The sequence below is a fragment of the Sander vitreus genome, chromosome 14 (genome assembly GCF_031162955.1).
Source record: "Sander vitreus isolate 19-12246 chromosome 14, sanVit1, whole genome shotgun sequence".
NCBI lineage: Eukaryota > Metazoa > Chordata > Actinopteri > Perciformes > Percidae > Sander > Sander vitreus.
In genome coordinates, this window is record NC_135868.1 from 29,599,897 (window position 1) to 29,612,170 (window position 12,274).

General features: G+C 39.0%; 1 protein-coding gene across 7 annotated transcripts in view; it reads right to left on the reverse strand.

Annotated features, from left to right (window-relative positions):
* The window catches only part of phf14 (PHD finger protein 14), a 120,567-nt gene that overhangs the window by 96,452 nt on the left and 11,841 nt on the right, over positions 1 to 12,274 (reverse strand). For all 7 annotated transcript variants that reach the window (XM_078266923.1, XM_078266921.1, XM_078266922.1 and 4 more), the window contains exons 5-6: positions 1,420 to 1,579; positions 490 to 601 (exon numbers count right to left, since the gene is read on the reverse strand). In XM_078266923.1, coding sequence (XP_078123049.1) covers positions 490 to 601; positions 1,420 to 1,579 — 272 coding nt within the window. The remainder of the gene's footprint in view (positions 1 to 489; positions 602 to 1,419; positions 1,580 to 12,274) is intronic.

Genomic DNA, 12,274 nt, shown 5'->3' on the forward strand with positions numbered 1-12,274 from the left:
CATAGTTCCCTGACCTTTTTGCCATTTTAGTTGACCTATATGTAAAAAAATTGTCTCATCTACTCTATACTGACATATGGGAAGTGATGCCAACCTCCCTAGACACTTTGGTCCTTTTGGTAAAGCAACATGTGCTGCAGTGTGGCAATTGTCAACAGTACCCAGGTAAGATGGTGGACAGTTATTCCATTATTTGTGACGTCATGTCAAATCTGTTGTTTTATATCTGTGTTCAACTCTCACACATATGCCTTACAAGCAATAATTAAAAACAGATAAATTCTTTTCCTTTAGCAAATTTACATTTTCTCGTTCTTGTGGATAATTACTACGCAGGAATAATACATAATCAATATGTACAGATATACATTCAGGTTATCCAAAAATCAGGAAAAACATCTAACCGCAGGATGTTAAAGATGTGAGTAAAACCTAAATCAACATGAATTTATAATCCAACCTGCATCAATATGTAAAAAGAGTACTTGCCTTGGCCCCGTATTTTGAATAATTCATCTCTGTGAGCGTCACCGGTCGCAGTTTATCGATGTCTCCAAATGCAACACCGGGAACGTAAAGTGCACACACCACATGCACCCATCTGAAATTGAAGAGCAAGAAAAACTAATTGGCTGATTGGCTGGCTGGTTTGTTGAAGAAAACCAGAACAAACCACAACATATTAGTATGAAAATCATGCCCTAAAATATTGTTTGTATTGATTTCTGGTCACTTAGTTCAAGCAACGCCATCAAACTGATTAGAATCTATGGCTGTGGTTATTTTTGTATTTAGTGTGGTGAATTACTGCAGACAATAAGAAACTTCATATCATGAAATTGGCTCCAGTGAGTTGCTCAGACACTTAAAAAAGAAATGGATTCATAGATTTATGTAGCCCCAGACTCTAGCTATGGTTTGGTGTGACACAATTTCAAATGCGGACTTTAGGGAAGAGAATCCGAAGTCCAATATAAAGATATCCATCTCTAGCAAGCAACCGCTTCACAGTTTAATTTGCTGTGTTTTTCATGCTCTAGTGAAGTAGTAAATTCGGGTGCAGCCTGGCTGAGGAGCACTATCAGCGATAACGTGGCTGAAGTCTCCACGCTTCACATAACACACTCTTTTCTCTCACTCCTTTTCTTCCTCTATCTCTTCTCCTCCCTTCATTCTCTTCTCTCATTCCTCTCGCCAGTTCTCTCTCTCTCTCTCTCTCTCTCTCTCTCTCTTCCTTAATCCAACTTCCCTTTTCTCTCCACTACTGAATATATGTCCAATTTAGATTGTACATATATCACGTTCAGCATTTCAACCAGCTAGGGTCATTGGTCATTGTTTGTTTCTGAACACGTTCCACTCGCTGGCTCGCTGTAAATGGCAACTGATCACCGGGGTCAATGTGTTAGTGTATCCCACCTCCCGGCGTCTGTCTCTTTGAAGATGCCATCCTGGTTGGGGCACAGCTCACAGCTGGGAGTCACTCCGTTCTTACAGGCGTCACAGAACCAAGGCTCTGTTGAATTCTCTGAGGCAGAGCTCATGATTGAGTCGCTTTCGCCGTCCACGCCGTAACACCCTGGAAAAACAGTGAGCATCATAGTTTGTCACTGCCCTCTAAGAAGCAGAGGAAATACAGGCCAATGAGCTGACTGTTCATAGCGTTCAGTGGCTACAGCAAAGAAACCATTAAAAACCTCATAATCTCATTTTGTGGGTGTCAAAAAATAACCCATATTTACTGCTATGTATTCTGTAAGGTTTAGTACTTCCAAAATGTTTTAATTCTTTTCAAAATAATATTGTGATCATTCCATTTAGGCTGCTATTTAAATGCAATTTGCAGTAGTTAAAGGGCTATGTCAATGATTTAGTATTTGACACACACACATATATATATATCTATATATCTATATATATATATATATATATATATATATATATATATATTTTATAGACTTAAAAGAGATTACATTTAAAAAAAGAATGGCCAAATATAAAGCAGCAGAGGTAAGGTATTCTGACCTCCAAAAACAATGGATCCTATATATCCCATAATGCAACTCATTAGACCCTATCTGCCTGGTAAACACAGGTCTTTCAAATTCCTCAATCTCATGTAACTCACTTTTTCTTTTACCAGGACCAGCTGGGGCCTGATTGCAGCATTAATGTAGAGCCCAATAGTTTCTGTGATAACATGGACGCAATCGCAAAATTGAGAATTTAAAAAAGCTATAAGACAGATTCCATAGGGTCCTACAATAAGTCAGTGCTAAAAGCTAACTGGACATTTGAAATATGACTGTCTAAGTTTCTAACAGAGCAGCAAAAAAAACATCTTAAAATACATTAAAAAAATTATTCCCAGTGGCTTAGGCCTATTGGGGGCCACCAGGCTTACAACACACTGGGGGAAACACTGAGTATACAGGATGTTTAATTGTAAAGTATTGTTGTGTAGGTCCTTGGATTGATTGGCAGATCATAATATAAGCCGTTTATAAGCTGTTTTGGAAGTACTGGGCACCGCACAGGACCCCCTGATTGTCATAGGGTGTTTGGTCATTTTATATTGCATGTCATCACAGTGCTCACCAGGTTAATTTGCTGACATTTGTGAATACAATGATATGGATAAAATGAAGTTTGACAGGGAAAGGAGGTTGTAAACAAGCTTAGGGTTTATCTAGAATATCAAAACAAACACTTTATTTGGATGTAAAACTGACTGATGTACAATAAAGTGCACACAACTATGGAAAGTACGGTAGGTCAAAGATGTAAATGGACTGTATTTATACAGTGCTTTTCTAGTCTTAACTACTCAAAGCTTTTCCATAGTACAGGAACCACTCACCATTCATACACTGTGGCCGAGGCTGCCGTACTACCATGCTCATCAGATAAACATTCACACACCAAGTGGCAATTCAGGTTTCAGTGTCTTTCCCAAGGACACTTTGACATGGGACTCCATGGGCGACCGCTCTACCAACCTGAGCCACAGTCGCCCTAAATAAAGTAGGAAGTGGATCGAAAGAAGGTGGTAAACTTTGATGGATGATTTCAACAAACAATTTGGGTAATAAATTAATAATAATAGCCTTCACCTTCGGTCTCCCTTCCAAATGTGTTAACCTTAAGGCTAACAACCTTTACAACCTCTCTAACCATCTGACTACTCATCTTTCTTGAGTCGTCGCACTTCTTTTTCGCAATGTGGCCTCATTCCAAATCTAAGCTCCCAGCAATTAAAATGGTACGTACAAAGTTATTAAGACCAGAAATGATGGCCACATCTACAAAAATAAGAACTAGGTAGTAATAAACTGGAATTCAGATAAAAGTGCTTTAGCTAGAAATAATGTGGCGAGGGCTTGTATGAGATAATGTCTGTGTTCTATTTGAGAGGAGCGAAACCTGACGCCTCTTCTTATCCATTTTCTTCTCTTTGACATTATCTAAGTCTCTGAGTCTGCATGCTTGCATCTTTTTCGAGCCATTTTTCCCCCCAGTTGTTTACCCCAGCCACTCTCCAAGATGAATATCTATGAGCACACCCTACAACAATCCAGTAGAATGTGGTGCGATGAGGCCGTTCTTTTAAGTGGATGGGACACAAGAACTCCACCATATTCCACTCATTCCCACATTACAAGCATGAGGCATCACTGCTAACAATGATAACCAATTTTGCACATTTTATGCTGCTAAATAGTTCCAGCATAGATAGACCCCACTTGTCAAATAGAGTAAAGCGATTCCTAAAGCCCATCGATATTAAAACGAAAATGAACAGTATATTTATATTTGACACATACCTGACGTCTGCCTTAAAGTAACTCATCACACTGACTGACTCACTGCCGAGTGCCACATGCGTGCAATTTTGCCTGCATGTGTTTTTCACCATCAAAAAGCTCTGTGTCCACACAATGCTCGCCGCCACGGCAAGAGGGAGGGAAGGTAGTGGGTATTGTTGCAATGACCTTTCAAGGAATAAAAGGTGGGTCACATAATCAGCTACCATGTTCATATATGTAATCACACATAATTAGGGCTGCAGCTATTGATTATTTTAGTAGTCAATTATTCTACAATTGTTCCAAGGCAATAGGAAAGTAAAAATAGTCTCCATTGGATTCTTTATTTGTGGCTAGACTTCCACCTTTGTGTTTGGAATGCTGTTGCTGCTGAGAGCTTTCCTTGGCCAGCCATTATAAAATGTAGGAACAAGACTGAAACCAATCAGCATCCGTAGACATACTAGCATTGCTATGCTGTATGTCTTGTCTTCAGAGTTTTCAAATTAGTGGACACCTTTGTACACTATGTCAACATTGTTGACTGTATTGTAGAGTATATGTAACCATGTGGTTTGCTTTTCTAACAATCTGGGAACCAAGTCCAAGACAAAAAGTAAAAAATTGACCTTCTCTGCTCTGGTCAAAAGCTGTCTATCTACTGTGACACTGCAGCACCACAAATTGAACATTTGATAAAGAATGTAGCCCCAGAGAAGCTACAAGAAGCCAAGTGAAAGAATTTTAATGTTGTCTTCTTAACTTTCTGAGGTTGCCTAAACAATTACTTGGCTGACGTGGTTTCTATGGCAGCTATTACACCAGGCAGACGTGCTCTTCACTACCAATGAGGGCAGCAATCAGTACTCTGCCTCCGTTGGGGAGATAACACTCTAACTCCTAATTCAGTCAACCAGCCTTCGGGCTTTTTGAGCAATGGGAAAAACTCACAAATCGAAAGCTTAATGTTCTGCATGCCCGTCCCTGTGTGCCACACTGAGGATTCAGACGCCCATCGAAAGCAAACACTGGGGCAGATGGAGTTGTTTATTCAGCTCTACACTTTGTTTGGTGGGTGCATGTCCTTTTCTGATTACGAGACCATTTGTTGTGTGTCACGGCGAATCACTAATTTTGAACTCTGCTCTTCAGTGGCTGGTGGTGTGTGTCTTCAGTTTTTACAGGCCACTGGTTTCTTCTTGAGATCAACTCAAGAGCAAGATACACCAATCAAGCTTCTGATTATTCCACTGGGGAAATTAAGCCACAGCTGGAATTTGTCCTGACCTTCAAAACGGAAGAACTACTCAAAATCTAACAACCCAAGATGTGAAAAGAACTACTGCCTATTTATACCTCCATTTTCCCTCCACAGCATGTGGCAGGCACAGGAGTAAGTCCTGCTAGCTCCACTCATTGTTATTTTCTTAAATAAAGGTATTACTGGAATAGTTGTGGGCTTCATCTTCACTGATTGGGCTATGAACCATGGAACTGGGGGTTGTGAAAGACCACCATGCTGGTTTAACCTGCTTATGGCTGAACCGTGGCACAAATCTCCGGTGTTCCTTTTGAACTCAGATACAAAGCTCAGACCGTTAAGCCACGGGTTGCTGGCTAATATGAGCTAAGCTGACAAAAAGTGATGACTACAGGATATCTTCATAATCCCTGAAGGAAAGATTATCCTTGTCAGAAATGACGAGCTTGGCAGGAAAAAAAGAAGAAGGGGCAAGGTAGAGTTGACTGAACCAGGAGAAGTACTTTTAACTGCATTGAGATTTAATAGAAAGAACTACAACAAAAAACTAGTTGTGGCTGCATCCAGCAGTGAGAATATGAAAATAATGTGTGCATGAAGACTAAGTAAAGGTAATTAGGGATTGACCAATTATCAGCTTGGCCGATTATCAGGGCCGATATTTGGCAACTTGCACATTATCTGTATCTGTGTTTTATTTGACCAATAACCAATACATTTAATTAATTAAAAAGCACGCTACTCTGGCTGTGCTACGGCTCTGTAAGCAGTCTGCAACACCTGAAAACAAACTGTAAGCATGTTAAAACTTCAGGAAGCTATTTTTGTTTTAATTTATTCATATTTTTGAGCGTGTATTAAGTTTAGTTTCAGTTTTATTAAAAAATTGCTTAAAGCATTTAAACAAATGTTTGTTTTGGGGTTTGTAACATACATACTGTGTACATATACTTACACTTATATTGTTTATACCTATACTTATATTGTTTAATATTCCATTTAGAGAATGTGTGACGTGTACCAACAACACCAAAACAAATTCCTTGTATGTGTTAAAAAAAAAACATATTTGGCAATAAAACCCTTTCTGATTCTGATTCCAAATTGTTCATTTTTACGGCACATCCATCACTCACAATTTCAACTTGGCAGCAGTCTCTTTCTTATGATCCATCTACACTCACTGGCCACTTCATTGTACACCTGTACAATGTAATGCAATCCAATACAACAGCTCTGCCATGAATTCTACTTTTACGAAGATTATAATTTGTCAGTTTTTGTTGACACTGTCAGAAAGGTGATCATATTCCTTTGCGTTTATTATTAAGGTTGTAGTAGTAGGTGGTGGTGTTGTGCCAGAGTGTAGTTTATTGAAAGGTTTCTCTAACATTCTGCCGCTCTTATGTATGTAAATGGGGTGGCCAAAATATTAGAAACAACTCAACAACAACAAATATAATGCAGTCCAGTTCAACACCACTGCAAGCTACAACATGTTTACAATAATCAACATGCAGTTCAATGAATACATCTCTGACAGTGTCAATCAACACTGAACATTATTATCTTTGTAAAGGCATGTAGTGGCAGGTGAATACATACATATATATATATATATATATATATAGCTATCTGCATACCCAATAACATACCAGTTAAGGGAAAAATATGTATAAATTATTGGAGAAGCATATTAATGCAGATGTTTCCACACAGGACACAGTGGTGACTGAATGGAGTATGTAAAGTATGTGAATCCTATGCTACAGCCAGTTTTTGTCTTTCCATGGGATTTGTTGACATTGACAATAACTAGTGCTGTGCCCGTTGAAAATGTGCGTGTTTAGAACGGGCCGATTACTTGGCCTGTGGTATTGCTGCTTGTAGAATTCATCAAAACCAAATTGTACCCCAAAATGACTTACAGAAGGACCCCAAACCACTTCATATGCAACCCTGTATACCCTGCTACTAACTTACTGATTTACCTGACAGAGAACGCTGCAGATTCAGAATGTAATCCTCTTTCTCACCTAGCTGTCCTGTCGAATAAAGGCAGAAAAGCCTTTATTCGAGAGAGAGAGAGAGAGAGAGAGAGAGAGAGAGAGAGAGAGAGAGAGAGAGAGACTTTGTTGTGTCGTATGATCGTTAACAAATTTAACATTACAGCAGAGGTGTAATGCATTTCCATACAGGTTTAGTGGCTTGACAGTTAGCGGTGAAGTAGGAGATTTGATTGGCTGGGGTATTTTGGCGACGGTAATGTTACTAGTTAGCAGTATACTAATTAACCCGGGTTGAGTCTGATGAAACGTGCTGTGTCTGCCCATTTCAGCTCTGAGATTTTCTCACATTGCACAGCGCTGTGAAGGAATAATCTGAAGCGCCTTTTTTTCGCCAACCTTATTCCACACAACAGTCGCGATGAGGTGTATTTCACATTTTAGCTGCCAAAGCTCCACTGCTTTCTTCGACCCTCTCTGTTTCTGGTCCTGCGCTCTGCTCAGCCAGTGTGCAGTGCGGGAGGGGGAGTGGCCAGCGGCTAGTGCAAAAGCCAATGTGTGCTTCTTTTACTGATATATATTTAACGATATCTTTTGCATTTCAGACACCTGTCAAGTTTGAAATCCATCAGACTAACGGTTCAAGAGATATGCGCATAACAGACAGGCGTTTCTGCAATTTATAGATTCCTTTTGTTAGCACTGAAACTGAACAAATATGGTGCCAGCATTTATGAGTCAAGGACAATTTGAAAATTATATTTACAGTACATTTCAGTATAGAATTCAACATTACTTTCACATCACTGGATGGGAAAAGGATGACATCTGGATGGTGATGGTATCATTAACATTACAGTAACCTATCATTGAAAATTGAAAATCTGTTGCCCTTTGATAACAAAATAAGGGGCCTGGATCCACAGACTATTGAATAAAAGAAAACCAGAATCTTAACACATTTGACAAAAGGGCCATCTTTGGCATTTACAGTCAAAGGCAAATTAAAGCAAAGGGAGAACTTCTGGTATGGTAATGATGTCTGTCTGTATGACTGGTGAGGGTCTGATAATCAAAAGGCAGGCTTGTAAGAACAGGACTCCTCCATGTGCTCTGTGTAGACGCTTGTAGACTTGTGCTTGTTCCTGCTTTTGATCTCTTAGCCAGGTCTTGTGTGCAACACCTTTCATGTCAGCCTCTCTTCTAGTCTGAGGGGGAGTGATGGTGTCCGGACAGTGGTGCAGCAAGAGAACAAAGAGAAGCGGTGAAGTCAAGCAGCAAGACTGACTTGTGTGAGCTCCAGATACTGACAGCTCATCTCTCATCTCTGCCTCAAAGTCCTTCATTGTTTGACCATGTCTTAACCTTGAACAAGGTACTTTGTGATCTCTAAAATGAGTCAACATGTCATGAGTACATGATATTATCTCCAGCATCAGGACTATCACTTTTATCCAGCTCGCAAGTACTCAAATAAAGCTATCAATATACAGATTCTTTAATGCAGGGCAGGATTATTGTATCAATTATTTTTCTGTTGATCCATTAATTATTTAGTCTACAGACTATGCCATTGTAGTGAATACAGTACTATTGTCCACGACAATAGTATTGTACACACAATGGTGACATATACATTGACAAAAGTCAATGTATATGTCACCATTGTGTGTACCTTTTAATGTATAGTGAATGAGTGCTGTATGACTGCTGGCTGTCTCTACGTTAGTCCTATGTTACCTGCCTAGGGACTGCAGATGAAAAGTTATTTTAGTTAGTTATAGTTATTTTTACTAATTCTGGCATATTTACATGGTGTTTATATACAACAATGTTCATAAATATGCATGTTCCCTATCAAATAGACCAATAAAATAAAATAAATAAAAATAAAATGGGGCCCAAAATGTAGCCTTGAGGTACTCCAAACCTAATTTTGACGAATAAAGAGAGATTTTCTTTGAAAACACAGACTTGTGTATTTTCACAGAATTCTAGTAAACAGAGCCCATACCACCATCTGCATTCATCGGTAAGTCATTAGTTACCCTGTATCACTAATACATAATGTGAAGGTTACAGTGATAATGAATAAACAGAATCCTCCTTAAATATCATCAGAACATCTTGTTCTCTCTTTTCTATTTTAAGATATTCCTCCTGAATTGCTCTTACTCTCAACTGATTTTTTTCCTTGGGTGACTCCACCAGGGGTTGATGCATCGACTATATAAGCTAAACCAAAACATTTGGATGGCCCCCTGGTGGCTGGCTGCAGTATAGATCATAAACCCACCCCCTCCATGAGTCATGGGCCAAACTAAATCAAAAGTACATGTCAAATACATTTTTCCCAAAGATGGTTTCTGTCTGTTGAGGTAGTTCTGATCATACTGATGTTTGTTGAAGGGTTCACTTTCCTTAAAGTTTGGTTTTTATTAGTTATTTGATGCTATAAAAACAGGGTAAAATGTCATGATTGACAGCTAGAATTGACTCGCAATTGGTCCAGCAGATGTATGGGCAGGATTTTGATACCATGGCTCCACCACCCAATCACTACTGCGCAGACTCTGGCTCCAAGTAACAAGATGGCAGCGCCCATATCCGGGATATTTTGGCTTCACTTTTGTACAGTGGGAGGAAGAGGAGATGCTTCCTTCAGGGGCGAGTCTAGAATCAGACCTTTAGGGGGGCTCAGCCCCTAATGAGAATGGATACAGTGCCTTGCAAAAAAGTGTTAAACCCCCCCCCTGCTAAATCAGTAATTTCAATAGCCGATAATCTCTGAGCTAGCTACTGAACAACAACGTCAGCTAACTTTTTTTTTTTTTATACTATTAACACTATGATGGAACTAAACCTGACACTTTATAAGTCACAGTAATAAAGACCAATTTGATACAATGTTCTAACATTCAGCAATTTTTGTTGCTTACATTTCAATTTGGGTTCTAATCTGCTCCATGAAATGACCAACTTCTTCTCTCTCCCTCTGACAGATCAGATAGAGACTCAGCCAAAGGTGGGAGTCTGGCACAATCTCCTCCGATTGGCTAACATTATGTTTCTGTTAACCCTTTCCTTGACTGGGTTGCAGGTGCATAGCATCGGCGACAGTCACACAGGATATTAAACCTGTTTCAAACCCTATGAACCTGTAATTGTTTTTCCTCTGTCACTAACAGACAAGTTCGCAAACTCTAACTTGAAGCACTAAAATTGATTAAAAAAAATAAAATATAAAAAAATTGTTTTTGTTATAATTTTTAGCGGGGCTGAGATGAAATTTAAAAAAATCTCCAGTGGCATCCTCCATCTTTATATACAGTCTATGGAATCTACCAGGAGCTATTGCCCCTGACAACACAGCTCCAAGGTACACAAACCACTTCACTAACCTACCGGGGCAATTCTTTTATATATTCCTTCATGGTGACATTTCAATTAATTTGCAGTATTATTGAAAGTGGAAATACATTTATTTTTATATAGATCTTGCCATTAACCACTAGACATGTCGTAACTAAGGAATGAGAACAAAAATCCTGGGAGATGATGTACTTTGATGTATAATTTAAGGATTAGACCATATGTCATAGATTAAACCTCCATTAGCACTATGGATATATCCATCCAAATACACAGGAACTCAAATCCTATTGCTAGAACTAAGTTCTATATTTTACTGCCCCAGACCATTCATGGGTTGGAAAGGAAGATAGGAACTGGCTTCTACTGCAAACCACTTAATCTCCCATCTGTGTCTTTTCAGGGAGAGTAAACATGTCTCAGAGGAAGAAAATATCTAAACCAACAAGAGACATTTAAGACCTGGATTGCAAAATGGAAGAAGAGAGAGAAAATAGCAAGGAAGGGGTCTGTAGTGGCACCTAGTTGCTTCTAATTCTTCTGTGCCACCTTTTGAAGTCAGTCTAACTACAACCAGTATTTGAAACACGAGCAAACCAAACGGTCTCCTTTTTGAATGTTTACTTATAAAACACAAAATGATACATGGTACGCACGGTCAAAAAACTGTGTTGCTTCCAACGTCTCTAACTTCAAAAACTAAAACTAACTACATCCAATCAATTACGCTATGACGTAGTGCTATCTGACTGGAAGCTCAAAATACTGAAATGTTATTGGACCTAAACATTACTAAATCATGCATTTAAACCAATACATTTCTTATGAATTTTCATGAAATAGTTCTTTACCATTTTAACTGTTCTTAAACTAAATTATTATTTCAGATGAACTAGTCCCTATTTGGCTCTTACATTACCCGGCCCCTAATTGGTTAGGCAGGAGGACTAAGCAATTATAAACTTAAATACTGAGAGCCAAACTTGTTTCTTCTCTCTTCACTCTTCTGATGTCGCCTCTTCCAACAAGCACAGTTTGTTTACAGGCCTTTCAAGAATGCTGGTCTTGGTCTTTATCTTCACTGTTCCATTGGAATCCGGCAACGTTTCAACTACTTTTCCCATGAACCAGGAATTCCGTGGGGAAGAACTGTCCACTAGTAGCACAACATCTCCCATCATGAAGTTTCTTCTTGGCTTCAGCCATTTCTGGCACTCCTGAAGAAGTGGAAGGTAGTCCATCTAATCCAAAATAAATCCACAAGATATTGGATTTGCTTCCATCTCTTTCTTGTGTACATGTCGTCTTTGCTGAAAATCCCTGGAGGCATGTTGGGTTGAGATTTCAACAGCAATAAGTGATGGGGTGTTAGAGGTTCTACATCATTCACATCACATCAACAGTTGTAAGCGGCCTGCCGTTGATGATGCTTTCCACCTCGCACATTATTGTCAGAAGACAATCATCGTTCTGCTTGCTCTTTCAAAAGGGAGTTAAGGATTCTGTTTTTAAACTAAATTATTATTTCAGATGAACTAGTCCCTATTTGGCTCTTACAGGGTCTTTAATAAAACAAAAGTATATGTTATCCGATTACTCAATGGAACAATTGTAGAATAATTGACTACTAAAATCAATCAATAGCTGCAGCCCTAATTATGTGTGAGCACATATATGAACATAGTAGCTGATTATGTGACCCACTTTTATTCCTTAAAAGGTCATTGTAACTGACCTAATAATAATAATAACAACAACTGTGTAATACAGTATACCGTGAAACCGTGCAATTTTCTGTGACGGTTTTCATACTATGAAAATCTCACCGT